Source organism: Pimephales promelas, chromosome 4 (assembly GCF_988280905.1).
Source record: "Pimephales promelas chromosome 4, fPimPro1.hap1.1, whole genome shotgun sequence".
NCBI lineage: Eukaryota > Metazoa > Chordata > Actinopteri > Cypriniformes > Leuciscidae > Pimephales > Pimephales promelas.
In genome coordinates, this window is record NC_142772.1 from 49,445,023 (window position 1) to 49,472,803 (window position 27,781).

The following is a 27,781-nucleotide window of genomic DNA, read 5'->3' on the forward strand; positions in this document are numbered from 1 at the left end:
CTGATGAAGGGTTGAACCCGGAGACGTTTTGCACACTTTTTCACTTTATTTGTGGCCTCTGGACAATAAAATCCTGTGAGCTTTTTGGCCAATATTGGTGTGCGGATCGTTTTTCAGAGTTACTCATCAGTTTGGGACTAATGTTCGGCGCTTTGTCTTTCCATCTCCTTGATCAACTTCTTTCTTACTAATATTTTGGTGAATCTGTCATGTCATTCTTTAGATGTGCACTTTGGTCACACAGAAGCACATGAGAGTGAGTAAATGATGAGCTCTCGATCCTGATCCCTTGAGCCAGTTCTCCGTGTGTTCCGGCTGGGATCCGGCTCAGGTGGAGCTGGCAGTGATGGGATTCTCCGTGTGATCCGGCTGAGATGCGGCTGGGATCCGGCTCAGGTGGAGCTGGCAGTGATGGGATTCTCCGTGTGATCCGGCTGAGATGCGGCTGGGATCCGGCTCAGTTAGAGCTGGCAGTGATGGGATTCTCCGTGTGATCTGGCTGAGATGCGGCTGGGATCCGGCTCAGTTGGAGCTGGCAGTGATGGGATTCTCCTTGCGATCCGGCTGAGATGCGGCTGAGATCCGGCTCAGTTAGAGCTGGCAGTGATGGGATTCTCCGTGTGATCCGGCTGAGATGCGGCTGGGATCCGGCTCAGTTAGAGCTGGCAGTGATGGGATTCTCCGTGTGATCTGGCTGAGATGCGGCTGGGATCCGGCTCAGGTGGAGCTGGCAGTGATGGGATTCTCCGTGTGATCCGGCTGAGATGCGGCTGGGATCCGGCTCAGTTGGAGCTGGCAGTGATGGGATTCTCCTTGTGATCCGGCTGAGATGCGGCTGGGATCCGGCTCAGTTGGAGCTGGCAGTGATGGGATTCTCCGTGTGATCCGGCTGAGATGCGGCTGGGATCCGGCTCAGTTGGAGCTGGCAGTGATGGGATTCTCCTTGTGATCCGGCTGAGATGCGGCTGGGATCCGGCTCAGTTGGAGCTGGCAGTGATGGGATTCTCCTTGTGATCCGGCTGAGATGCGGCTGGGATCCGGCTCAGTTGGAGCTGGCAGTGATGGGATTCTCCGTGTGATCCGGCTGAGATGCGGCTGGGATCCGGCTCAGTTGGAGCTGGCAGTGATGGGATTCTCCTTGCGATCCGGCTCAGTTGGAGCTGGCAGTGATGGGATTCTCCTTGTGATCCGGCTGAGATGCGGCTGGGATCCGGCTCAGGTGGAGCTGGCAGTGATGGGATTCTCCTTGTGATCCGGCTGAGATGCGGCTGGGATCCGGCTCAGTTGGAGCTGGCAGTGATGGGATTCTCCTTGCGATCCGGCTCAGTTGGAGCTGGCAGTGATGGGATTCTCCTTGTGATCCGGCTGAGATGCGGCTGGGATCCGGCTCAGGTGGAGCTGGCAGTGATGGGATTCTCCGTGTGATCCGGCTGAGATGCGGCTGGGATCCGGCTCAGTTGGAGCTGGCAGTGATGGGATTCTCCTTGTGATCCGGCTGAGATGCGGCTGGGATCCGGCTCAGTTGGAGCTGGCAGTGATGGGATTCTCCGTGTGATCCGGCTGAGATGCGGCTGGGATCCGGCTCAGTTGGAGCTGGCAGTGATGGGATTCTCCTTGTGATCCGGCTGAGATGCGGCTGGGATCCGGCTCAGTTGGAGCTGGCAGTGATGGGATTCTCCTTGTGATCCGGCTGAGATGCGGCTGGGATCCGGCTCAGTTGGAGCTGGCAGTGATGGGATTCTCCGTGTGATCCGGCTGAGATGCGGCTGGGATCCGGCTCAGTTGGAGCTGGCAGTGATGGGATTCTCCTTGCGATCCGGCTCAGTTGGAGCTGGCAGTGATGGGATTCTCCTTGTGATCCGGCTGAGATGCGGCTGGGATCCGGCTCAGGTGGAGCTGGCAGTGATGGGATTCTCCTTGTGATCCGGCTGAGATGCGGCTGGGATCCGGCTCAGTTGGAGCTGGCAGTGATGGGATTCTCCTTGCGATCCGGCTCAGTTGGAGCTGGCAGTGATGGGATTCTCCTTGTGATCCGGCTGAGATGCGGCTGGGATCCGGCTCAGGTGGAGCTGGCAGTGATGGGATTCTCCGTGTGATCCGGCTGAGATGCGGCTGGGATCCGGCTCAGTTGGAGCTGGCAGTGATGGGATTCTCCTTGCGATCCGGCTGAGATGCGGCTGGGATCCGGCTCAGTTGGAGCTGGCAGTGATGGGATTCTCCTTGCGATCCGGCTCAGTTGGAGCTGGCAGTGATGGGATTCTCCTTGTGATCCGGCTGAGATGCGGCTGGGATCCGGCTCAGGTGGAGCTGGCAGTGATGGGATTCTCCGTGTGATCCGGCTGAGATGCGGCTGGGATCCGGCTCAGTTGGAGCTGGCAGTGATGGGATTCTCCTTGCGATCCGGCTGAGATGCGGCTGGGATCCGGCTCAGTTGGAGCTGGCAGTGATGGGATTCTCCGTGTGATCCGGCTGAGATGCGGCTGGGATCCGGCTCAGTTGGAGCTGGCAGTGATGGGATTCTCCTTGTGATCCGGCTGAGATGCGGCTGGGATCCGGCTCAGTTGGAGCTGGCAGTGATGGGATTCTCCGTGTGATCCGGCTGAGATGCGGCTGGGATCCGGCTCAGTTGGAGCTGGCAGTGATGGGATTCTCCTTGCGATCCGGCTGAGATGCGGCTGGGATCCGGCTCAGTTGGAGCTGGCAGTGATGGGATTCTCCGTGTGATCCGGCTGAGATGCGGCTGGGATCCGGCTCAGTTGGAGCTGGCAGTGATGGGATTCTCCAGCTCCAGGTCTGCCGGAGGGAGCGCAGGAGGAACGGATGAGGGCCGGAGGTGCCCGTAACACGCTTGACACATGTGGTTCGGCTCCCGGCGCTGTTGACTTGCTAGCGCCACCTTCTGGTCACAGCAGCTCGTGCAGAACACATTCCCACAGTTCCTGCAGTGAAGAGAGAGAGAGAGAGAGGAATTAACACTTCCAATGTTCATAAAGTACTTAAAGGGTTAGTTCACCCAAAAATGAAAATTAAGTCATTATTTACTCACCCCCATGCTGTACCAACCCCGTAAGACCTTCGTTCGTCTTCGGAACACAAATGAAGATATTTTTGATTAAATTTGAGAGCTGTATAACTACCACATTGGCTCCTAAGGGACTGCCTCTTGACGGCCCAAAAAGTCAATGAAGAAAATGTTTAAATATCCCAAGTGACTACCGTGGCTCAACTATATGTTTATCAAGCGACGCGAATACTTTTTGTGCGAAAAAACAAACAAAAATAACGAGTTTATTCGACTATTTATTTTCTTCCTTGTAGGCCAGAACGAGACTTCCTTATAGATTTCCACGACGCATGCGCGAGAATTGCGATCTGAAGTGGTGTAAGCGGTTTAAGCAGATCGCAAATTGACTTTCTGGGCCGTCAAGAGGCAGTCCCTTAGGAGCCAATGTGGTAGTTATACAGCTCTCAAATTTAATCAAAAATATCTTCATTTGTGTTCCGAAGACAAACGAAGGTCTTACGGGGTTGGTACAGCATGGGGGTGAGTAATTAATGACTTAATTTTCATTTTTGGGTGAACTAACCCTTTAAGCTTCACACACACTACCAGTCAAAAGTGTTGGATCGGTAAGATTTTTAATGCTCACCGAGGCTGCGTTTATTTGATTAAAAATACAAAAAAATAAATGCAGCCTTGGTGAGCAGAAGAGACTTTAAAAAAAACAAAAAAACATTAAAAATCTTACCTATCCAACACTTTTGACTGGTAGTGTAGTAATTTTCATACTGGCAAATTATTACAAAATGGACGTGACTTTTGGTCACTGGTGAGTATAGTTGCAGGTAAAGCTCTAGTGTGAGATCAAGCATGGTTGTTTTCAGACGTTGTAAATGAGTGACGCATGTGTGTGTGAGAAGGGATAGACAAAGAAAGAGAAGAAAAGTCTCACCAGGCCTCATCAACCGGCTCTCTGCAGCAGAACGAGAGAGAGAGAGAGAGAGACACGGGTCAGGCGACACTCAAACTCAACACACCGCTGAAAACGTTATGGTCCCCATCATACACCGAGCGCGACGCAAGTGTGTTTTGCTAGCTGTTGTGTGCCACTTTGTTTAAATAGCAAATGCATTTGCGCCTTCTGTTCCTCATGGGCTGCTGGCCTGAGAACGAGGAGCATTGATGGACTGTTGCTATTTTGAGGAACTGAAATAGATCGATCCATTGACCAACTGAGACCTGGGCTACAGTCAATGGCGCAGTATTTCATTTGTTTATTTAAAGAGAGCGTTAGAAATGTGTGCCTATAGGCGGGTCCACAACACATGTACACTCTGCTTATTACACACACACACAAACAATCAGTGTTGTAGTCGAGACCACCTCACTCGAGTCCGAGTCGACACCAAGACCAGAGAGAGTCGAGTCCGAGTCGAGACCGAGTCCATAGAGAGTCGAGTCCGAGACCAGAGACGGTCGAGTCCGAGTCGAGACCGAGACCAGTGAGGGTTGATTACCTAATTTACTTTTATTTACTTAGAGAAATCCTTTTTTTTTACTGAATTTACTTAGAGTTTAAAAAATATGATCAGTTTAGGGTAAAAAGGCCACATAGTAGGTGGTGTTAAAAGTAATTTTATTACAATTTTCGCAGTTGTGCACTAGAAAATCACCAATCACTGGGCGTGTCAATCAATTTAAAGAAATATTTTATTAACATACATTAATAATCATGAAAAAGATTTTTAATTGAACTCGAGTGGACTCGGGAATAAGTCCGAGTCCTAAAAAAAAAAATGTTCGAGTACGAGTCAATTCCGAGTCCAAATGGACACGAGTCCATGATAAGACCAAGACCATTAAAATATGGTCTCAAGACCGAGTCCGAGACGAGTCTGAGTCTCGAGTACTACAACACTGCAAACAATATTATGTCTTCTTTTCTCGGGGGAAAAATCCAAATTAAGAGACTGCGTAAAGCAAGCAAAATGATCTGCCAATGAGGTGAGAAAAATAATATAAACTTAAACGGAAAGCAGATTATTTGTCTTACACCGTTAGCAGATGTTTTAGCTTGTTTTGGGATTTTTTTTTCCTGTAAAAAAACAAGACTTAATATAATACGGCATTTAACTAATCTAGTAAATGCTTCTTGATTTAAACATTTTTAGATATTTGCTGGAAACGAGACAAACACGGTGAGTAAGAAAAGCATGTTTTGCAGTGTGTGTGTGTGTGTGTTTTTCCGCTGCGCATTGATGTAGGGGGAATGTTCCTGTAATTCCTGAGTGTATCCGGGTCTCACCTGCAGTGATGCTTCCTCGCCAGCCAGAACGTCCTCTCGCAACCATAGCAACGGGACGCCGGGTGATCCGAGTACCACTGCGTCACCTGGACACACACAGAACCAGTCAACACACAACACACCAGTTACTTAGAAATGCATTACAATATTGCATTAAACTAATTGATTTACTTAGTTACTTTTTAAGAAATGTGTTATTTTACTATGGCTATACTTTTGGAAATGCAAATCTACGCATGTACAGTAGAGTGGAGGGTGCCTACTAATAGTAGGAAAAAATATACTATGGAAGTCAATGGGACCAGAAACTGTGTTTTTACTGATATTCTTCTAAATATCAAAAAACCGGCTGAATGGATTCGAAAACGGTAAAACTCAACTGTGTAACTCTGGGGGAGTGGTAAAACGAGCCTATTTCCAAAAAAAGTGGCGTATCCCTTTAAGAATGTTGAGAGATTTGGAGAGGAAACGAGACTGTTCTCTTCCTGATGGGCTCACCTCTGCTTCCCGTTGTCCGATCTGTTCCCAGCTGGCCTCGGACAGGAGATCCGTGGCGCCGCAGCGCTGCACCTCCAGGTTATTCTCCGCGTCCGGACGAGACGTCTGTGGTCAGAGGAGAAGAAGTGTTACAGCTGCTTAATGTTAATGAGATTAACGGCCTGATTACACCACGGGCAATAACCATAACTTTAATCGCTATAATCATGACTACCGGACGATTATAACTAATGTTAACTGTGATAACCACAATGTAAACTATAATGATAACTATTATAACTTTAATGACCGACGATAAGGATAGCTACAGTGTTTTTGTTGTGTTGTGGCTTGATATCATTGTATTGTGGCCTAATTTCATTGTGTTGTTGCTTGATTTCATTGTGTTGTTGCTTGATTTCAGTGTGTTGTGGCTTGATTTCGTTGTTTTGTTGCTTGATTTCGCTGTGTTGTGGCTTGATTTCATTGTGTTGTTGCTTGATTTTGTTGTCTTGTGGCTTGATTTCATTGCGTTGTGGCTTGATTTCATTGCGTTGTTGCTTGATTTTGTTGTCTTGTGGCTTGATTTCATTGTGTTGTTGCTTGATTTCATTGTGTTGTAGCTTGATTTCATTGTATTGTGTTGCTTGATTTTGTTGTCTTGTGGCTTGATTTCATTGCGTTAACTTGTTGCTTGATTTTGTTGTCTTGTGGCTTGATTTCATTGCGTTGTTGCTTGATTTTGTTGTCTTGTGGCTTGATTTCATTGTGTTGTTGCTTGATTTTGTTGTCTTGTGGCTTGATTTCATTGTGTTGTTGCTTGATTTTGTTGTGTTGTGGCTTGATTTCATTGCGTTGTGGCTTGATTTTGTTGTCTTGTGGCTTGATTTCATTGCGTTGTGGCTTGATTTCATTGCGTTGTTGCTTGATTTTGTTGTCTTGTGGCTTGATTTCATTGTGTTGTTGCTTGATTTCATTGTGTTGTAGCTTGATTTCATTGTATTGTGTTGCTTGATTTTGTTGTCTTGTGGCTTGATTTCATTGCGTTGTTGCTTGATTTTGTTGTCTTGTGGCTTGATTTCATTGTGTTGTTGCTTGATTTCATTGTGTTGTAGCTTGATTTCATTGTATTGTGTTGCTTGATTTTGTTGTCTTGTGGCTTGATTTCATTGCGTTAACTTGTTGCTTGATTTTGTTGTCTTGTGGCTTGATTTCATTGCGTTGTTGCTTGATTTTGTTGTCTTGTGGCTTGATTTCATTGTGTTGTTGCTTGATTTTGTTGTCTTGTGGCTTGATTTCATTGTGTTGTTGCTTGCTTCCATTGCGTTGTTGCTTGATTTTGTTGTGTTGTGGCTTGATTTCATTGCGTTGTGGCTTGATTTTGTTGTCTTGTGGCTTGATTTCATTGCGTTGTTGCTTGATTTTGTTGTGTTGTGGCTTGATTTCATTGCGTTGTGGCTTGATTTCATTGTGTTGTGGCTTGATTTCTGTGTTGTGGATTGATTTCATTGCGTTGTTGCTTGATTTCATTGTGTTGTTGCTTGATTTCATTGTGTTGTGGCTTGATTTCATTGTGTTGTTGCTTGATTTCATTGTGTTGTTGCTTGATTTCATTGTGTTGTTGCTTGATTTCTGTGTTGTGGCTTGATTTCATTGTGTTGTTGCTTGATTTCTGTGTTGTGGCTTGATTTCATTGTGTTGTTGCTTGATTTCATTGTGTTGTTGCTTGATTTCATTGTGTTGTTGCTTGATTTCATTGTGTTGTGGCTTGATTTCATTGTGTTGTGGCTTGATTTCTGTGTTGTGGCTTGATTTCATTGTGTTGTGGCTTGATTTCTGTGTTGTGGCTTGATTTCATTGCGTTGTTGCTTGATTTCATTGTGTTGTAGCTTGATTTCAGTGTGTTGTTGCTTGATTTCTGTGTTGTGGCTTGATTTCATTGTGTTGCTTGATTTCATTGTGTTGTTGCTTGATTTCATTGTGTTGTTGCTTGATTTCATTGTGTTGTGGCTTGATTTCATTGTGTTGTGGCTTGATTTCTGTGTTGTGGCTTGATTTCATTGTGTTGTGGCTTGATTTCTGTGTTGTGGCTTGATTTCATTGCGTTGTTGCTTGATTTCATTGTGTTGTAGCTTGATTTCAGTGTGTTGTTGCTTGATTTCTGTGTTGTGGCTTGATTTCATTGTGTTGCTTGATTTCATTGTGTTGTTGCTTGATTTCATTGTGTTGTTGCTTGATTTCATTGCGTTGTGGCTTGATTTCATTGCGTTGTAGCTTGATTTCATTGTGTTGTTGCTTGATTTCATTGTGTTGTTGCTTGATTTCATTGTGTTGTTGCTTGATTTCATTGCGTTGTTGCTTGATTTCATTGCGTTGTTGCTTGATTTCATTGTGTTGTAGCTTGATTTCATTGTGTTGTTGCTTGATTTCATTGTGTTGTTGCTTGATTTCATTGTGTTGTTGCTTGATTTCATTGTGTTGTTGCTTGATTTCATTGTGTTGTTGCTTGATTTCATTGTGTTGTTGCTTGATTTCTGTGTTGTTGCTTGATTTCATTGTGTTGTTGCTTGATTTCTGTGTTGTGGCTTGATTTCATTGTGTTGTTGCTTGATTTCATTGTGTTGTTGCTTGATTTCATTGCGTTGTTGCTTGATTTCATTGCGTTGTGGCTTGATTTCATTGCGTTGTTGCTTGATTTCATTGTGTTGTAGCTTGATTTCAGTGTGTTGTTGCTTGATTTTGTTGTGTTGTTGCTTGATTTCATCATGTTGTGGCTTGATTTTGATAATTTTTCGTTTCATTTCCTTTTGAAATTTTGCCTAGGCCACCGTAGATTTACCATCACTAAAGCGTTTCAATATAACAGGAATTGCATAGAGTAGTGTGTGTGTGTGTGTGTGTGTGTGTTCCTCACCAGCTTCCCGTTGACGTGCAGACGGCTCCAGAGCTCATGCACCTGTTTCTTTAGCGTCTCCACCTGCAGCTGATGCCCCGCCTCCATCTCTCGCAGACGCACCTGTACGGCGTCGCTGTGAACACTCAACCCGTCCTGATTGGCCGAAAACGGATGAACGGGATGCTGGGAAGGTAAGCAGACGCCGTTGATGGTGTGGTTCGGACTGGAAGAACTATCCATGGAAGATTGGCTGCTAGATTCTGAAGGATCATGGGTAATTGTAAAGGGGGTGTGTTTATTTAGATCTAACCCGTTTGATAGCAACTCGCTGTTTTCGTGAGAGGGAAGAGGATGCTGGGATTTACGAGGGTGTTCTTCAGTGGAACGTTCCACAGCGTGATCTTTAATATCTTCTGGTGATCCAAACGTTTGGTCCTCACTCTCCAAATGATCTGGAATATCGAAGGCAGGCGTGTGATTTACCACTTCCAGCTTCCGGTTATCCTCCTCTCTCACTTCTTGTTCCAGTTGGCTGTCAGTCACAGAAAGCTCCACCCCCTTTAATCCGTCAGAGTCGCTGGTGTGTAAGCCGAGTCTCGGATCGGGGAGACTCTTGTCCGGTTCTTTGGTCGCGCTCCTCATCGCGCTCAGGCGGTCCTGCCACTTCTCAGTCCTGCTGGGGTCGCTGCTGCGGCGGGGCGGGGTCGAACCCTCACACGATGTGTGCAGATCGTCGTACGACCGAGTCTTTGGTAACCTGAAGAGAAAACACACCAGCTTAATGCTCTACAGTTTGAGCTACAGGAACACTTAAGTGGAGAAATGAGTGAAAAGTGGTTAAAGAATGAAAATTAGGGATCCACCGATATCAATTTTGCCCGATACTGATAATTCCTTACACTTAAAGGCTGATAACCGATAATTCTTTATACTGGAAAGCCGATAACCGATAATTCTTTATACTTAAAGGCTGATAACCGATAATTCTTTATACTTAAAGGCTGATAACCGATAATTCTTAATACTGGAAAGCCGATAACCGATAATTCTTTATACCTAAAGGCTGATAACCGATAATTCTTTATACTGGAAAGCCGATAACCGATAATTCTTTATATTTGAAAGCCAATAACTGATAATTCTTTATACTTAAAAGCTGATAACTGATAATTCTTTATACTTAAAGGCTGATAACCGATAATTCTTTATACTAGAAAGCCGATAACCGATAATTCTTTATATTTGAAAGCCAATAACCGATAATTCTTTATATTTGAAAGCCAATAACTGATAATTCTTTATACTTAAAGGCTGATAACCGATAATTCTTTATATTTGAAAGCCAATAACCGATAATTCTTTATACTTAAAGGCTGATAACTGATAATTCTTTATACTTAAAGGCTGATAACCGATAATTCTTTAAACTTAAAGGCAGACAACCGATAATTATTTATACTGGAAAGCTGATAACCGATAATTCTTTATACTAGAAAGCCGATAACCGATAATTCTTTATATTTGAAAGCCAATAACTGATAATTCTTTATACTTAAAGGCTGATAACCGATAATTCTTTATATTTGAAAGCCAATAACCGATAATTCTTTATACTTAAAGGCTGATAACTGATAATTCTTTATACTTAAAGGCTGATAACCGATAATTCTTTAAACTTAAAGGCAGACAACCGATAATTATTTATACTGGAAAGCTGATAACCGATAATTCTTTATATTTGAAAGCCGATAATCGATAATTATTTATATTTGAAAGCCGAAAACTGATATATTGGACAATAAATCGAAATCCAAAATCCAAATTTTTGAGAGCCTGATTACAAAAACAAAAGTCTCATCACTAACATCAATGTCTCAAACACAGTTATGATGTTCTCATGATAATGTAGCCGATATGACACATGTTGCACTGAACTGTATTTTCCTTTTTTGAAGTGAGTCCAATCATATTTCAAGCAATTCATAATCATCATGTTGAACAGTGAGCATCTGAAGCGTCTCAGCTGAAGGAATAATACATTATATATAAGCTCTAATATATCAGACACATTTTCTTATCAAGCCGACAACGCTAACATTTAAAATATACCGATATGGTAGCCGATATATCGTGCATCTCTACTGAAACTGTGTTCAGACAAGGAAACGCATAAGTCACGTGTCCTTTACCTGCTCACAGGTGAGGCTGAGGGGGCGGAGTTAGGCACACATGACTCGTCAGAAGGCGTGGAGGGGGCGGAGTTAGGCAGGTAGACGGCGCTCCACAGCATCAGGTTCCTCACGTGACACACTGGGTACAGAACCTGACGGAGAGATTCCCAGTGAGGCTGCGTTTATTTGATTAAAAATAAAGTAAAAACAGTGAAATATTATAATAATAATAATAATAATAATAATAAAGTAAAAATAAATAAATAAATAAAGTAAATCATCTGTTTTCTATGTGAATATACAGTAAAGTGTAATTTATTCCTGTGATCAAAGCTGAATTTATCATCATTACTCCAGTCTTCAGTGTCACATGATCCTTCAGAAATCACTCTAATATGAGGATCTGATGCTCAAGAAACATTAATGATTATTATTATCAGTGTTGAAATAAGCTTGATATTTTAATATCACTGCTATTTTATAGTTTAATAATGTTTTTGAATTTGTTTTTATTTTAGTGTTTTTAATTTTAAATATAAATATTCTATATAAAATGTATTCATTTTTATTTCAGTTTTAGAAATTTGAACCAAAAAAGTTTGAATTGCAAGGTTTACCATTTTACAAAACTTCTTGTATTTGTCAATATCTGTATTTTGACAAATATTTATAAATATATTTAAACCAAATGAAAAAGAGAAATGTTCATTTCTCATTAATCGACTTATCTTGATCTCTTTTTTTGTATTTTGTATTTATTTTATTATTATTATTTTTTTATACTCTATGTAATTTACTTTATTATTTTATATTTTATTTCATTTGTTTTATATTTTATTTATTTCATTTATATATATATACTTTTATTTGAATTAAAATAGCTAAAGTGTGCAGTGAACTGTGATGAGGCGTATCTGAGAGTCCAGCAGACGTACGGTCTCTGAGTGCGGTGAGTAGAGGATGTTGAGGAACGAAGAGTTCTCCGGCCTCAGGAGAGTCCACACCGAGCACGTCTTCTCCTGAACACACTGATCCTCTCGCTCCTTCACACTGTTGCACAGGAACGTCCCGAACAGACACGAGTACGTGTGCTGCGCCAACTTCACCTAAAGGCACAAACACAGCCCTCATGTGATGCACGCTGAACAAAATCATATTCTTACTTAGCATTTTTGTCTTGTTTCCAGTCCAAATATCTAAAAATTAATCTTGATTTAAGAATTTTTAGGTATTTGGACTAAAACAAGACAATTTTGTGTCAGTCCAAATATTTAAAAATTCTTAAATCAAGATGAATTTTTGTCTTGTTTTAGTCCAGAATTTTTAAATATTTGGACTGACACAAAACTGAGTAAGAAAAGCATTTTTTGCAGTGTGTAATAAAGCAATGAGAGTGAGTACCAGAAAGGCCTCGTTGAACTCAAAGGAGCATGGGAACTGTCTCTGGAGCTGATGAACGCAGTCGAGCCACTGCAGGAACACAGGACAGCGCTCGTTCACATCGGACGCGTTCTCGGCGTGACCACAGCGCTCGGCAAACTTATGCCCGAAATTCAACCACTCGCTCTCGACCAGCACCTGGAAACCCTGCGCACACCAAAACACACTCGCCTCCTCAACATCCATTCTTAATGCGGTTCAAACTCTCTATATAAGTGTAAGTGCATTTAGCAAATGATTAAATGTATTTTACTTGGTGCACTAGGGATGCACGATATATATCGGCCACCATATCGGTATCGGTTCATTTTTATATTATCGTTATCGGCCTGATAATACAATGTGTCTGATATAATAGAGCTGATCAATAATGTATTATTCCTTCAGATGCGCACTGTTCAACATGATGATTATGAATTGCTTGAAATATGATTGAAGGAAAACACAGTTCATTGCAACATGTGCAGCGCAAGCCTGTCGTATCGGCTACATAACATTATCATGACAACATCAGAACTGTGTGTTTGAGACGGGGATTTTAATGGAGAGACTTTTTTGTAATCAGACTCTGGAAACGTTATATGAAACCTTGGATTTAGATTTATCGGCCGATATATCGGTTATCCAAATAAAAATAATTATCAGTATCGGCCAAAATGTTAGATCGGTGCATCTCTAAATAGGCTACAACCCTATGATTACATAAGTATTGAGATTTACAGCGATATTAACCAGTCAAACTCACTATTTTGAAAAATGAAACCCTAAAAAAAATATTTCTCACTTTATTGTGTCCATAAAAGCTGAGAGAGCTGATATATATAACGGCTGGTTACGCATGAATGTGCACTAAACCTGTACAATGCTTGTTTCCAGTCCAAATATGTAAAAATACCTAATTCAAGATGCATTTAGTGAAATAGTGAAATGCCATAAGATATTATGTCTTGTTTTCTGGGGAAATAAATCAAAATTAAGTGAGTTTTTGCTTAAAACGAGCAAAATGGTTGTTTCTGTTGGAATTAACATTATTTTTTACCTCAGGCTTATTGTCGGATAATTTTTCTTGTTTTAAGCAAAAACTCAATTTTGATTTATTTCCCCAGAAAACAAGACATAATATCTAATGGCATTTCACTATTTGACTAAATGCATCTTGATTTAAGTATTTGTACATATTTGGACTGGAAACAAGACAAAGATACTACGCAAGAAAAGCATGTTTTGCAAAGTTCTTCTAAAATAGATAAAGTGCCGAGTGCACGAGACCTCGATGGTCCTGTAGAAGGGGTCGAGCAGGAGTTTGGACAGAGCCACGATCTGAGGCGTCCGGTCCCAGCCGTCGGAGCAGTGCACCAGAACCGGCCTGTGGTCCCGGTCCACAGCGCTCACCACCAGGAGACACGCTTTCAGCAGCAGAGACAGATGCTGGAGCCATTTCGTGCCCTCCAGCGCCGACAGCCAGCTAAGCACACGCACAACACACATACAGATATGCTTATTTATTTGAAGAGTTCAGATGCAAAAGCCTCTAAATGCCATTTGAAATTTTCTTCTAGAATGATCATTTTTATCAAACTTGTATATTTAAGTTCAGTGATTTCACTTAAATGGCAATGATAATTACCTATTAATTGTTATTTAAGTGAAATTACTGAACTTAAATATACAAGTTTGATAAAAATCATCATTAAAGAAGAAAATTTCAAATGGCATTTAGAGGCTTTTGCATCTGAACTCTTCATTTATATATGTATTAGAGCCAGACCGATATATCGGTAGACCGATATTAGGCATTTTCCAAACTATCGGTATCGGCAGTTATAATGGCCGATAAATGAATATTTCAAAAATATAATAAAAACGGACGAAACGCTTGAACCATGTCATGAGTGTTGGAGTTGTATAGTTTGTCCACCAGAGGGCGCTCTACACCGTTCCTGTTGGCAACACTCGTTGAGTTGGTCATTGCTTGAATAACAATTAAAAGATCATCCCCATCAGTTCTCTGAACTCAAATAAGCATGACAAAATTTGTGACTAATCATCTCCAGTTTAAATAAATAAATAAAATATCGGCCGATATATCGGATTTTAAAACCCAAAAATATTTGTATCGGTATCAGCCTTCAAAATCCTTTATCGGTCAGGCTCTAATATGTATATGTATATTTATCTGAGGTGTCCTGCCCCAGCCGTCACAGCCATGCATGAGATCTATATCAAAGGTTTATTTTTTAACCATAGCATTAGGTTTCTAGTTTGACCAGACTTTTGAAATCGGTGCATTACTAAATAAAAGCAACACTGTCTCTGTCTCCAAAGGTGCTCATCGTGAACACTCACTTCACCGGATCCGGGACTTGAGCGCAGAGAGTCCGCAAACACTGGAAGCTCCTCCGGATGGAGTGGATGTTGGCCATGCCCATGAACATCACCTCACAGCTGGGATAATACTCTACACACACACAGGGGAAGATGTATGAGCGAGAGATCAGGAAATAGGGTTGAATTTTAACGATTCTGCTTTTCGATTCCAATAAGGTTAAGATATCATTAATGCAAAACATGTAATAGTATCTGAATATCATGAACACAAATCAACAGCTGAAGAACACTTACACAAGAAGCGTTGGCCTGTGGTTTAAAAACAACTAGCTGAACTAATATAACTTTCCAGCATTATTAAAGACAATAAACACTCAACACATAAATAATCAGCAATCACTCAAATAAACACAACTGAACAAAGATACGAGTGAAATAAACAGTGTTTTAAGATTTCAGGTGCAGAAACTGTAATCAGATGTAAAATACCACTGCACATACATTACAAATATAGTTATTCAGTGAAGATCAAGTGAATTTGTAGTGTTTTGTAGTCTTTTGTAGAATTTGTAGTCTTGTAGTATGATTAGAGTTAGAGCCCGAGCGATAAAGGATTCTGAAGGCCGATACCCATACAAATATTTGTTGGTTTTAAAATCCGATATTTTTTATTTTATTTTTTTCAGGAGTGCACAACAAAACCTTAACATATTTCCCCAACATTAGTTATTTGTAGTTATGTATGAGTTTTAATTAAAAATAATATGATCATGCATTTTAAAAAGAAACTTGTTTCTTTTATTGTCGCAACAGAGCCAAAGCTCATTAATTAATTAACAAAGCTCATTAAATTCCACTGATGATAGTGGCATTAGCTAGCTTTGTGGTTAGCTAGAATGTGTTGCGTGTTATAAACGAGAGCGTTGCCAGGGATGGTGTAGAGTGCCCTCTGGTGGACAAAATTATACAACTCCAACATGACAAGGTTGAAACGTGTTTCGTCCGTTTTTATTTTATTTTTGAAATATTTATTTATCGGCCATTATAACTGCCGATACCGATAGTTTGTAAAATGCCTAATATCGGCCGATAATATCTGGCTCTAATTCGAGTTATTATAGAGACGGCAGGATTATTAGCGCTGTCACTTTAAAGGTGCAATGTATAATAATTTATTGACAGAAATGCAATATGACATCCATAACTATGTGTTAAGTGGTGTATAAAGACCTTACTCAATGAACCGTTATGTATCTATTACCTTAGAATGAGACATTTATATCTCCATAACCGCGGGAATCCCCTTCTATGAATGTCGACATATTGTGCCGTCACGTTTCTACCGTAGCCGAACGCGAACACAGAGCGCGGTTCGCCACTACCTTGAAAGAGAAGCGCCATAGACACCGTCCGCGAGTAGTGACTTTTCCCTTGTCAGTGTAAAATATGTAGTTGGACTGTTTCATGTAACTTAGTTCTTCTCCTTCGCTGTGTTATGTGGGGATAAATGTGCTTACGTTCGCCACAGCTGATAAAAGAGCCAGCGTAGCTTCTTCGAAAGGGAGGGGTGAGCAGTGGGCGGAGCCATTAGTGCAACTCGCAACCGAACCACTAGATGCCGCTGAAATCTACACACTGCACCTTTAAGATCGGCACAGGCCCAATTTAATGTTACACACACCCTCAGCACTGAAAACAGAGTCGTCTCGCACTATTGAAATGCTCGCAATCGAATCGAAATTTGAATTTTATAACAAGTATTGATTTTCACAGCGCTATCAGGGAGAACATGTGTTCTGCTTTACCTGGACACTCACACCCGCCTCCCTTCGCCCGATTGGCTACCGCCGCCGCGTACGACCGGGCGTCCATTATTAACAGCTTCTGAGGGGGCGCGGCATTGGGCTCCGCCTCTACGCTCCCATTGGCCGTGTGAGAACCTGATGTGAAAACAGGAAGTAAATGAGCAGCTGCGTTGAAAACAAATCATTTTCAAGCACTACTTTCTTGGTTCTGACGGACTGAGATCATCTCTCACTTATAACAAACAATATCTTTATTATCTTTTAAATTCTAAAAAAGCTAAACAGATGAATAAAATACACTAATAAAACAGTAAAGTGCAGCACATGTAATGACTGGAAACTTTAATCATTGAAAGGATAATATGACAAAGATATCGTTTTCCTTATTCAAACTCATTTATTTCCATGAATATATGATGGCCCTATCATATCATATACTTGGATATTAATGAGCAATATCACTCTCAGAGACATGAGAAATGCCTCTATCTATATCAGACTATATTTTTGTGAGAAAATATTGTTTTATCAATACACTAATTCTACCTTTTCATAAATATGGCTGATTTCCAGGGTTTTCCAGGACTTATTAAATTCAAGTTCTCGGTCGCTCACTCACCGGAGTCACCGTGCGAAGCCTTGGCGTGATGGCGAACGCATGAGCCGTTAGCATGAGCCGCGCTCAAGGCCGGATCCGTGACACAGGCTTTAGCGATGGCTTGAACCAAACGCTCATCGTCGGCATTTCTCCAACCCCACCAGCTGACCTCTGGCTGCCCACATCGACCAATCACAGCGCCCGAACTCTGGTGTCTGGGTCAAAGGTTAGATAAAGGTGAGTACTTAAACACATTGTGGCTCGTCCAATCAGATTACACAGCGAAAAACAACTTTAGTTCAATTCACATTTATTTGTATAGCACAATACACATCATTTTAAAGTACTTTACAGTTATAGTTGACAAATGATCATTTACAGTGATTTGAACAGAATTATGAATGAATATGTTTGTCACGCTGTCGTTCAGCTTTACTGATGAGAAAACAGATGATGTCTTTTATTAAAATGAAGCGCTTTAACGGGAACTTTTTTCAAAATAAAGTTCATCCACGCTTCAATAAAGTTGTAATCCTGGTTTAGTTGCTGTAATAATCCTGTACGGCAGAAAGAGCACACAAGCCGTGGAAACAAACAGTGACAGAATTCTTACAGATTTACCGAGCTACACCGCACGCTACTACAGGAGCGACTCCATTTGAGTTGCTGAGAAATAGGAAGATGCGCACTAAACTGAATATCTTTCCTGTCTCACACAAAATTACATCACACAAGCAAGTCAAAGAAACTGTAAAACAAAATCAACAAAACAGTAAGGAGTATACAGACAAAAAGCGAGGAGCAAAAGTGCCCACCTTCAAAGTGAATGATGTTGTGCGAGTCAGGAGACCGGAACACGTTTACAAGGGGTCTTCTAAATACACCGAACCTCTGACGATCGTAAAGAAGGTTGGACCAGGTACTTATCTTCTCAGCGACGGTCGGAAATGGAATGCCTCAAAACTGGCACGTTTCCCAAAGGAGGCTCTAGCTTGCACCAGTGAGAACAATGAGACTACACTGGATGGTCTCACCGTGACAGAGAATGTGCATGTTGGGCAAGAACCAGGCCCTAGACGCACACTCAGAGTCCGTAACCCACCTAGGTGGTTAAAAGACTTTGAGAGATGAATACTGAAGTGTGAACTGTGCAAATTGAAGTATATTTATATCAGATTGTTTTACACATACTGTTCTGTGATATGTGAAAATGTCATACTGCTTTGAGGTCTGAGTTATAATTGCTAATAGCAGAATAACCTTAATTTCTGTTAAATTTAAATTTAGGTTTCGGGTGCAATCCTTAATGTAAGGGTTATTTTACAGCGGTTGCGGGTACCCTGTTTAAGTGACTAATTCCTTTAAGAAAAGGGGAAAATGTAATCCACTGTATACAACTTTATTCTTCTCCTTCTTTTTTTTTTACTTCCCCCAACTCACCCTGTCTACTCACTAGCGCCCTCTGTCTTCACTAACAGTTATTAACAGGACACAACAGTTTGCGCCGCTTTTGTATTCATTGCAACATGACGCGTGAATCAGTGGGCGGGGCTAACGAGGTGATGATGTAGAAGTGGGCGTCGACCGTCTTCTGGGGAGGCGGGCTTTCTTCGCACTATGACGTATTCATGCGACAAAATCCAAAATGAGTCGTTTTCTGAGCTTGGTTTCAATAAAACGAGGAAACTAACTAAGTCCTGAAACTTAAAGGACATTTTTATAGTACAAAGTGCCAAAATTATCAAGGAAAATTTCATGACCCCTTTAATTCTACATCATCTAAACTTCTGCTAACTCAGTGTGACTGGATGGTAATGCAACTTCCTTTTCTAGCATTACATGAATGTATTCAATGACTTCATAAGGTCATGAAATGAGTGATGCAGTTATTTATTTTCATAGTCAACTAGGGTTGGGAATTGACAATCGATTCCAATTCTGGAATCGAATACTTGTTATAAAAATAAAGTTTCGATTCTTCTTATCGATTCCTTCGTGAGCATTTCAATATCTATTTAAACGATTGAAGCGCGACTCTTAAAGTGGCGGCGCTAATGTTCCTGCCGTCTCTATAATAACACTAATCACAATACAGAAAATTCACTGAATAACTTTTGTAACTATATTTGTAATGTATATTTTATTTATAAAGTGCAGTGTTATTTTACATTTGATTTACAGTTCCCGCTTAATCTGTAAACATTTGAGAAAGTTACTGTTTTCATAGCGGGCACCCGACACCAATCACTGTGAGCTGGTATCACAGTGTGAATGAAAATGTAATGTAATCTAAGTTTTTATTTGACCTTATTGGAATCGATAAGCAGAATCGAAATCGTTAAAATTGAAACGATCCCCAACCCTTCTGTCAACACAGCTTAACCTGTACTGATCCCAGAACAGTCGAGCTCAGAAACACCTGTAAACGACTGCCGGGATCCTCTTCCAGGATCTAAACGCCGCCACGCTCTCCAGCTCCTGGTCCGACACCGCAGCGGGAACGATGATCTGCTCTGGGTAACTGGCACAAACCCTGAGAGAACACACACACACACACACACATCTAGTGATGAAGCAGCTTGTGCGCGCGAGCGGTTGGTGTGTTTCAGGAGTGTGTTTCACCTATAGTGTGTGTTGATGTTGGAGATTCTCCAGGCACTGTGTGTGTCGAAGCCCATCCTCTCCAGCTCACGCTTAAACCTTCGCTGACGTCCTCCTGCAAACACACACACACACATCTGTGATTAACAACTCGGGTTTTACATTTCCAGTGTTGTGTGTGTAACTCATTTCAAGTAACGTAATCAGATTACTTTTTCAAGTAACTAGTAACTAAACTTAAAATTTACAACTAAATATCTGAGTTACTTTTTCAATTAGTAACGCAAGTTAGTAGTTGATTGATTGCTCTCAGTTTTAGTTTTGGTATCTAATTATATCCAGTTTGTAATTTATGGACAGCAAAAATTGCCAAAATAATAAATAAATATAAATAAATAAAAACTGCATTTATACTTTTATTACCTTATGTATTGTATTTTTTCCAAATTTATTTATTTCTACATTTATTTCTCCATATGGTAATGAGGGGGGTGGGGACATTTATTAATTTATTTATTTAACATTTCTTTGTGTTTTTACTTACTTTTGTTGTTGTTTTTTACATTTCTTTTTATATTTATTTATGCGTTTATTTATTTATTATTTCGGCAGCTTTAGCATTCCATAGTAGTTTTAGCGCTTTAGCTTAAACTTATGTCAATTAGTCTGCGGTTAGTCAGTAAGAACCTGTATTAATGTGTGTGTACCTGCACGGCAGATCCCATCATGCACCTCTCTGTCCTCAGCAGACACACTGGCGCTGCACGAGAGCAAGGCGAAGGCGAAGAGCTCCTGTAACCGGGCCGGCGGCCGCACGACTGCGCTAATCCTCCTCAGCCAATCCTGACACTGCTCCGTCGACTGGAACGCACACCTGAACACAACAGGCTACATTTAAAGGTGCAGCGTGTCCTTTTTAGCAGCATCTAGTGGTGAGTTTGAGAATTGCACTCAATTGGAAGTGATGTCGTCGTCTGAGAGTAGCAGTTAAACAATGAGGTTTCTTTACAAAGATAAATTAGGAAATTAGGTTTACTTATTATTACTATAAATATTACTGTGGCTTGTTCAGCATTGTGTCAGTGTTTTATTCGCTTGCTTTAGCAGCTTTTTATTATGAAGAACAACACAGTGACGAAACACATTTGTCCATCAGGGCCATGTGGATGTAAGCGGACCCGCAATGTGTGTAGAGAAATGCTCATTCTAAGCTCATAAACACATAACGCTTCATTATATACCACTGAACACATAGTTATGGCTATAATATTGCATTTTTTGTCAACAGATCCTCCTGATTAAATGATTAAACTTAAATATTACACAATGCACTTCTAAGTTGTCACAAATTAAGCACAATTAACCATGCCTTGTTTTTATTCAGTCAAGGTTTAGTCCACTAAATGCCTGGGCGTCTCAGTCTAGTTTTGGGACGTGCTTTTACTTTCCGAACACACATTATTTTGCTCGATTCTTCAGTGCACATTATTCCAAAGAAAAGCGTTACCGTCTACCTCACGGTATGAGACACAGCGAGGGCATTTGTTGGTCAGAGCAGCGCTGCGACACAAGCGTACCTGATGACCTTGCAGTCTTTGCAGGTGAGGTGCAGCTGCGTCAGATCCCGACACTCCACACTTTCAATCAGCTGCAGTGGGACCTGGTGTGTTTACAGAACGACAACCAAAACATCACAATTGTGGCTTTTGGCCTTGAGTGTAACGCATGAGTGCGATCTAAACGAGTGTACTCCATGACACATTGTATCAGTCACTGAGTATGTATATTGAATAATACTTAAATGTTTGTTAAAGGGATACTCCACTTTTTTTGGAAATAGGCTCATTTTACCACTCCCCCAGAGTTGAACGGTTGGGTTTTACCGTTTTCAAATGTATTCAGCAGATTTTCTGATATTTAGAAGAATATCAGTAAACAGACAGTTTCTGGTCTCAGATCAGCAGTAGGGGGCGTGTCCACTCATGATAGGGGAGGAGAGAGTGAGCAAATCAGCAGTAGGGGGCGTGTCCACTCATGATAGGGGAGGAAAGAGTGAGCAAATCAGCAGTAGGGGGCGTGTCCACTCATGATAGGGGAGGAGAGAGTGAGCAAATCAGCAGTAGGGGGCGTGTCCACTCATGATAGGGGAGGAAAGAGTGAGCAAATCAGCAGTAGGGGGCGTGTCCACTCATGATAGGGGAGGAGAGAGTGAGCAAATCAGCAGTAGGGGGCGTGTCCACTCATGATAGGGGAGGAAAGAGTGAGCAAATCAGCAGTAGGGGGCGTGTCCACTCATGATAGGGGAGGAGAGAGTGAGCAAATCAGCAGTAGGGGGCGTGTCCACTCATGATGGGGAGGAGAGAGTGAGAAAATCAGCAGTAGGGGGCGTGTCCACTCGTGATAGGGGAGAAGAGAGAGTGAGGAATATTTGAAGAGAGACTGTAGAAAGAGAGATGGCTGAGAGACATTACAAAAGAGGAATATGAGGGTTAAGAGCTTTAGGACCCGCATTAATGTTAGTAAAGCCTTCCAGTGCGGGAGAGACCTGAGCAGGACGGCCTGAAAACAGACGCGTTGTTTCTGCTCATATGTGAGTAACATTGGTTTTCACAGAATCAAAATGCTTTTTATAATGTTAGCTGTAGTAACAGGACAGTTTTGAGTGTCATTGTTTGTCTGGAGCTGCTGGCGACTAACAACCAGCTCTTGCTCGTACATAATCTGGTGTGCTGTACTGTATGTTGTCGTTCGTTTATTCGTCATCTTCATTTATTTTTCACTAAGCATTATTTTTGATTTGCTCCAGCATTACGTGTTTGTGCGTTTGAAGGGAGGGCGCTTACTGCACCTTTAATTTAATTAAATAAATCAGCGCTGAGATAGACTCCGCCCACACACTCTTCTGATTGGCTGTGAGCTGTGATTGATGTAGCATCTGCCACAGAGAGACAAATTGCTTGTTTTTGAAATCCTTTGATGGAGATATTGTCGCTCAGGCACGTATCTATCGTCCGAGATCCCGGCACAGATGTTCAGGTGTCGTTGTGTGTGAGAGAAACACTTACACTGATGCCGTTCTCCTGGAGCTTGATGTGAAGGCGGTAGCTGGTTAAGGCAATGATAGACTCCTCTGCCCCCCCGACATGTTTCACACACTCGCCGTGCAGCAGCGGGAACACAACCTGCCATTACACACACCATCACTAGGGCCCTAATATACAGTGTGTATATATATATATATATATTACGAAAGCTTTCTATTTCAGATAAATGCTGTTCTTTTAAACTTTCTATTCATCAAAGAATCCTGAAAACAAAATGTTTTCAACGATAATAATAATCATAAATCATAGCAAATCATAATATTAGAGTGATTCTGAAGGATCATGTGACACTGAAGACTGAAGTAATGATGCTGATAAATTTAGCTTTGATCACAGGAATAAATTACACTTTACTATATATTCACATAAAAAATGTTATTTTAAATTGTAATAATATATTTCATAATATTGCTGTTTCTTTTCTATTAATAATTAAATAAATGCAGTTTTTGTGAGCAGAAAAGACATTAAAAAGACATTTTTAAAAACATTAAAAATCTTACTGATCCCAAATTTTTATTTAGTGTGTATATACAGTATATATATATGATTGTACATGCATGATTGTGCATATGTATATGCTTGTAAATTACTATTAAAAAAGGTGGTTATCAAATGAATGCATAAAACTTATTAACAACAAGATTAATGAGTCTTTAAAAATGTAATCATATGAAATGTAATTTTTTTTTTTTTTGCCAAACAAAGTGCTTCTGCACAATAGAGCTTTAATGTTTAAATTAAAACGAATTTGGATATTGTGATATTTAAAAAAAAAATTGTGTATTATTAATATATTATTAGACGTACATTCTGTACACCAGTTATATATTTCTGTTATAATGTCAAACTGAACGTAAATATTTTAATAGCAGCCTTTTTGCACATTAATATTCATAAACTGTGTGCAAAATCCAAAATAAGTTTGTTTACATAATATATGTGTGTGTGTGTACTGTGTATAATTATTTTTATGTATATATATATATATATATATATACACACATGCATGTATACTTTTGAGAAATATTGCATGTATATATATATTTATATATAATTTATATATTAATATTTCATGTATAAATAACACATTTTTCTTAAATATATACATGCATGTGTGTGTATTTATATATACAAAATATTTATACACAGTATTTTTCATTTGAGACTATGATGACTAATGAAATAGTGAGCAGGCAGTAAAGTAATGAGCAGGAAGTAAAGTAGTTGAACAGGAAGTAAAATATAGTGAGCAGGAAGTAAAGCTGATGATAAAGTAAAGTATGTTTTTAAATGGTCAGTGATGAACAAATTATAAATATCCTTTTTTTGGGCGATCTCTGGCGAGTTCAAAGCAAACACACACACATGTAAACACAAACTTTTATTTAGGATGCGATTATTTGTTGCACAGCCGTAATGGATTCTGCGATTCCGTCCTCGTTTTGTGCACATGATCGTCTCAGAGAATAACTCAAATGAATAATTAAAGCTAAAGGAGGAAGTGCTGATACCTGTGTGTCCTCCGGCTCGGGGCTCTGACGGGCCTCCGGACTCAGCTGCCGCTCTTCACCCTTCACAACACAAGCATCCAATGTGAACAGAGCCATCAGACATCAGTGATCTGACAGATTTAATGAGGGTTAGAGGTCTCACCATGGCCCCGGGGCTGCTGGGTAAAGCGGATCCGCAGGCCACAGACCACCTGAGAGACGGGGCAGTTAGTTATAAAGATCATCTGCATGTTACTCAAATATGTCTCATTTCAGCCATCAATAAGACGGGTGAAACTGGAACGATGAGAATATGGAGCAAAAGTTCATTTATTTCAGTAATTCAACTTAAAAGCTGAAACTAATATATTATATAGACTCATTACATGCAAAGTGAGATATTTCAAGCCTTTATTTGTCATAATTGTGATGATTATGGATTACAGATATGAAAAATTTTCACAATATTCTAATTTTGAATTTGGGGTTTTCATATCTGTAATCCATAATCATCAACATTATAACAAATAAAGGCTTGAAATATCTCACTTTGCATGTAATGAGTCTATATAATATATCAGTTTCAGCTTTTAAGTTGAATTACTGAAATAAATGAACTTTTGCTCCATATTAAACATTTCATAATCATTGAGGCGATGCTGGATCATGCTGATGGATCAATACAGCATTAGATGAGACTGAACCTATAGATCGCATGGATTTACCCTGTAGACACACTTGTGTTAATATTAACCTTAAAAAACAACAAGAAATTATATTGTACATAAATAAAATGAAGGCACATTTCCGAGGTAAATTCACCCGTACTGTAAAACAAACAGTACTGTCAATTTGGTTTTATTTAAATCCGCATAAACACACACATTAAAACAAATACTACCGTGATATATAAAAGCTTTATGATTTTAATTATACTATCATTTGCATTATAGTACTCAAAATGTTTTTAGATTAAAGTAATGCCAATTTAATTGTCATGAAAATAATGTCAACCGTACGGTTCTATTATTTCTGTCATGCAATAATTCATATTATTATAGAAGAACTATAATTCAAGAGTTTTGTTCAAATGTGAGTTAGTCACTCGTTCAATCAAATTAGCTCAATATTTGTTTTGGAATTAACATTTTGACAGAACGTCAGGCAAAACAGGATCATTGAGCAAATTGTGAAATCACTGAACAAAAAAATATAATTCTCAATTACTCATCTATCTCTGGGATTTATGATTTATTTACTGGCCTCGGGTGATAAATGGAGTCATGTAAGGTCTCGGCAATCTTCACCACACCTGAGGAGGCTTTAATAACCGCAATATTTCTTATCTTATAAGTTCTCCATTTCCGAGATCACATGAGCGTCAGCACAGGACACCGTGTTCATTCTAGTTTCATTGTGTATTCATGCATCAGAAAAACAAGTTTGAATTTGAATTGGAGAAAATAAGTTGACTTCAGGATTAAAACGATAGTTTACTCTCCCGCTCGTCATCCAAGATGTCCATGTCTTTCTTTCTTCAGTCGAAAACAAATTAAGGTTTTTAATGAAAGCATTCCTGGATTTTTCTCCAAATAATGTGACTCTCCTGTTCAAACTGGTTCACCAAAATGAACAAATCTTTTTTCTGAATCACTTCATTCATTTTGTTCATTGAATTAACCAAATTACTCAAAAAGATTTGTTCATTTTGATGCACAGGAGAGTCACAGAACAGAGCAAGGCGACCATTTGAGCTTATAAAACTTTGTTATTTATTTATTAAATGAGCGCTCGTTTCGCTAGATAAGACCCTTATTCATCGTCTGGAGTCGTTTAAAGCCCTTTGAACAGTTTGCACTGAAACTGTCTTTTGGACCTCGAACCGTTTGGACCCCATTGAAGTCCATTATATGGAGAAACCCTGGAGTGTGTTCCTCAAAAACCTTCATTTCTTTCCGACTGAAGAAGAAAGACGTGAACATCTTCGATGATGTGCGGGAGAGTAAATTCTGAACTAATCCTTTAACTCTTCTGCAAATCATCCTCTATAGGACACATGCACTAACATGCACACATTCCACGCAATGCATTTCTGACACGTGACGTCACAGTAAAGGTCTACAGACCTGATCTGGATCTGGATCTCTGCGTGTGGGTCAGACGCTCAAAGAAAGAAAGAAAGGCTGCAAGAGATTATAACACATATTAATACAAAATTGGAAAATGCAAATTGCACTTTGATATAGTGCAACATATTTACACAATGATATATGGTGTCGCAAACTCCCGTTTCTTTAGCATACTCTCTCACATACTGTTTGTGAAACCAAAACAAAGGAAAAGGAAGCAGAATAAAGTGCACAGACCGCGATCTAAACTCAGCCACAGTAATGGGGAAGCTTCAAAAACATCATCCATTATTCTCAAATGGAACATAATACGGCTTATTAATGAGTGTCAGGCTTGCAGGAGTCATACGTCACCTTATATAACCTGATCAAAATTCATAGTCCAATAATAAATAGGAGGGTGGATTTAAAGGAAACCGGTTTTGCATGACGAGCTTTTGAAGGGCAGCGCAAGTTAAAATGAAAGGCTTGTTCTGCTGTTATAATATCTGTAAGCCATTATGACAGATATGTTATCGTTCTTCTTTTCAACCCTGCAGAAGTGGTTTAGTGAGACTGACACTATTGCAGGAGTGTCTAATGTCACATGCCAAATCAAATAATCAATTTGCAAAGGTAGATCAGATAAAAGCACATCGCTACACGTATTTATTATGTGTTTTTTACAGCAGTATCCATGCCAGCTGTTGATTCTAGTACAGATCAAACCTATCTAGACAGCAGTGAGATGCCTAAAACTGTAGTTTACCAACTATACAGACTAGATAGATGGCTAGGTTTAGCTAGTTTGACAATCATTAAACTGACAGTGCAACTGAAACAGCTCCTGTGTGCATGTTACTCAGTGGTAAACATAAATGTCGATGAGAGAGTGTGCTGTAGTTGTTGTCGTTTATGTTTGTTGTTGTTTTTATGGAGGGCGGAACCGTCATCCCGGCACCGAAACCGGTCAATAAAGCCCCTGTAATCGGCCAAAACTCACCTGCTTTCCAAGTTAGTCGCAGAAGACGTGCATTGTTGCGGTTAAACCGGAGAAAAACCAGAAACGAGACGATAAACAGAATGTAAACATTGAGTGAAATCCGCTCTACACCGCCATGACGTTCCTCTCAGCTGAGCTGCAGGACACGTGACGCTACATCGTCGTGACGCAATCACAACGTCATGCGTGTTAATTTACATTTTATTTGTTTATTTAAATGTATTTGTTAATATTAATAGCAACTACTAATAAATGATACATATGTCTTAATTTAGTAAATGTATTTAAATAATTGCAAAATATAAATATACAATAATATAGCAGAGTTAGGATTAAATTGAAATAATTATTAATAAAGATTTATTCAGTTATTTAAAAATAATACATTTATGTATTATTTATTAAATGCAAATTACAGAAATTCATAAATGAGTTTTATTCCGTGTTTCGG

General features: G+C 40.2%; 1 protein-coding gene across 3 annotated transcripts; it reads right to left on the minus strand.

Moving 5' to 3' along the window:
* Window positions 1–2,421: 2,421 nt before the first annotated feature.
* LOC120471631 (phosphatidylinositol-3,5-bisphosphate 3-phosphatase MTMR3) lies at window positions 2,422–27,489 on the minus strand. Of its 3 annotated transcripts, none has more exons than XM_089130672.1 (20): window positions 27,331–27,489; window positions 26,354–26,402; window positions 24,383–24,433; window positions 24,241–24,300; window positions 22,688–22,804; window positions 21,200–21,282; window positions 20,330–20,496; window positions 19,644–19,740; window positions 19,441–19,554; window positions 17,043–17,236; window positions 16,424–16,558; window positions 14,637–14,748; window positions 13,560–13,755; window positions 12,252–12,437; window positions 11,786–11,956; window positions 10,869–11,002; window positions 8,698–9,436; window positions 5,805–5,909; window positions 5,307–5,392; window positions 2,422–2,939 (listed from the first exon to the last, which is right to left on the minus strand). In XM_089130672.1, the coding sequence occupies exons 3-20, from the start codon at window positions 24,383–24,385 to the stop codon at window positions 2,753–2,755; spliced, it is 2,886 nt and encodes a 961-aa protein (XP_088986798.1). In that variant the 5' UTR covers window positions 24,386–24,433; window positions 26,354–26,402; window positions 27,331–27,489; the 3' UTR covers window positions 2,422–2,752. The 3 variants fall into 3 exon arrangements, with proteins under 3 accessions (XP_088986798.1, XP_039517460.2, XP_088986799.1); XM_039661526.2 differs by having other exon boundaries at window positions 24,383–24,431; window positions 26,346–26,402; XM_089130673.1 differs by having other exon boundaries at window positions 2,423–2,939; window positions 19,644–19,737; window positions 24,383–24,431; window positions 26,346–26,402.
* Between the last annotated feature and the right edge of the window lie 292 nt (window positions 27,490–27,781).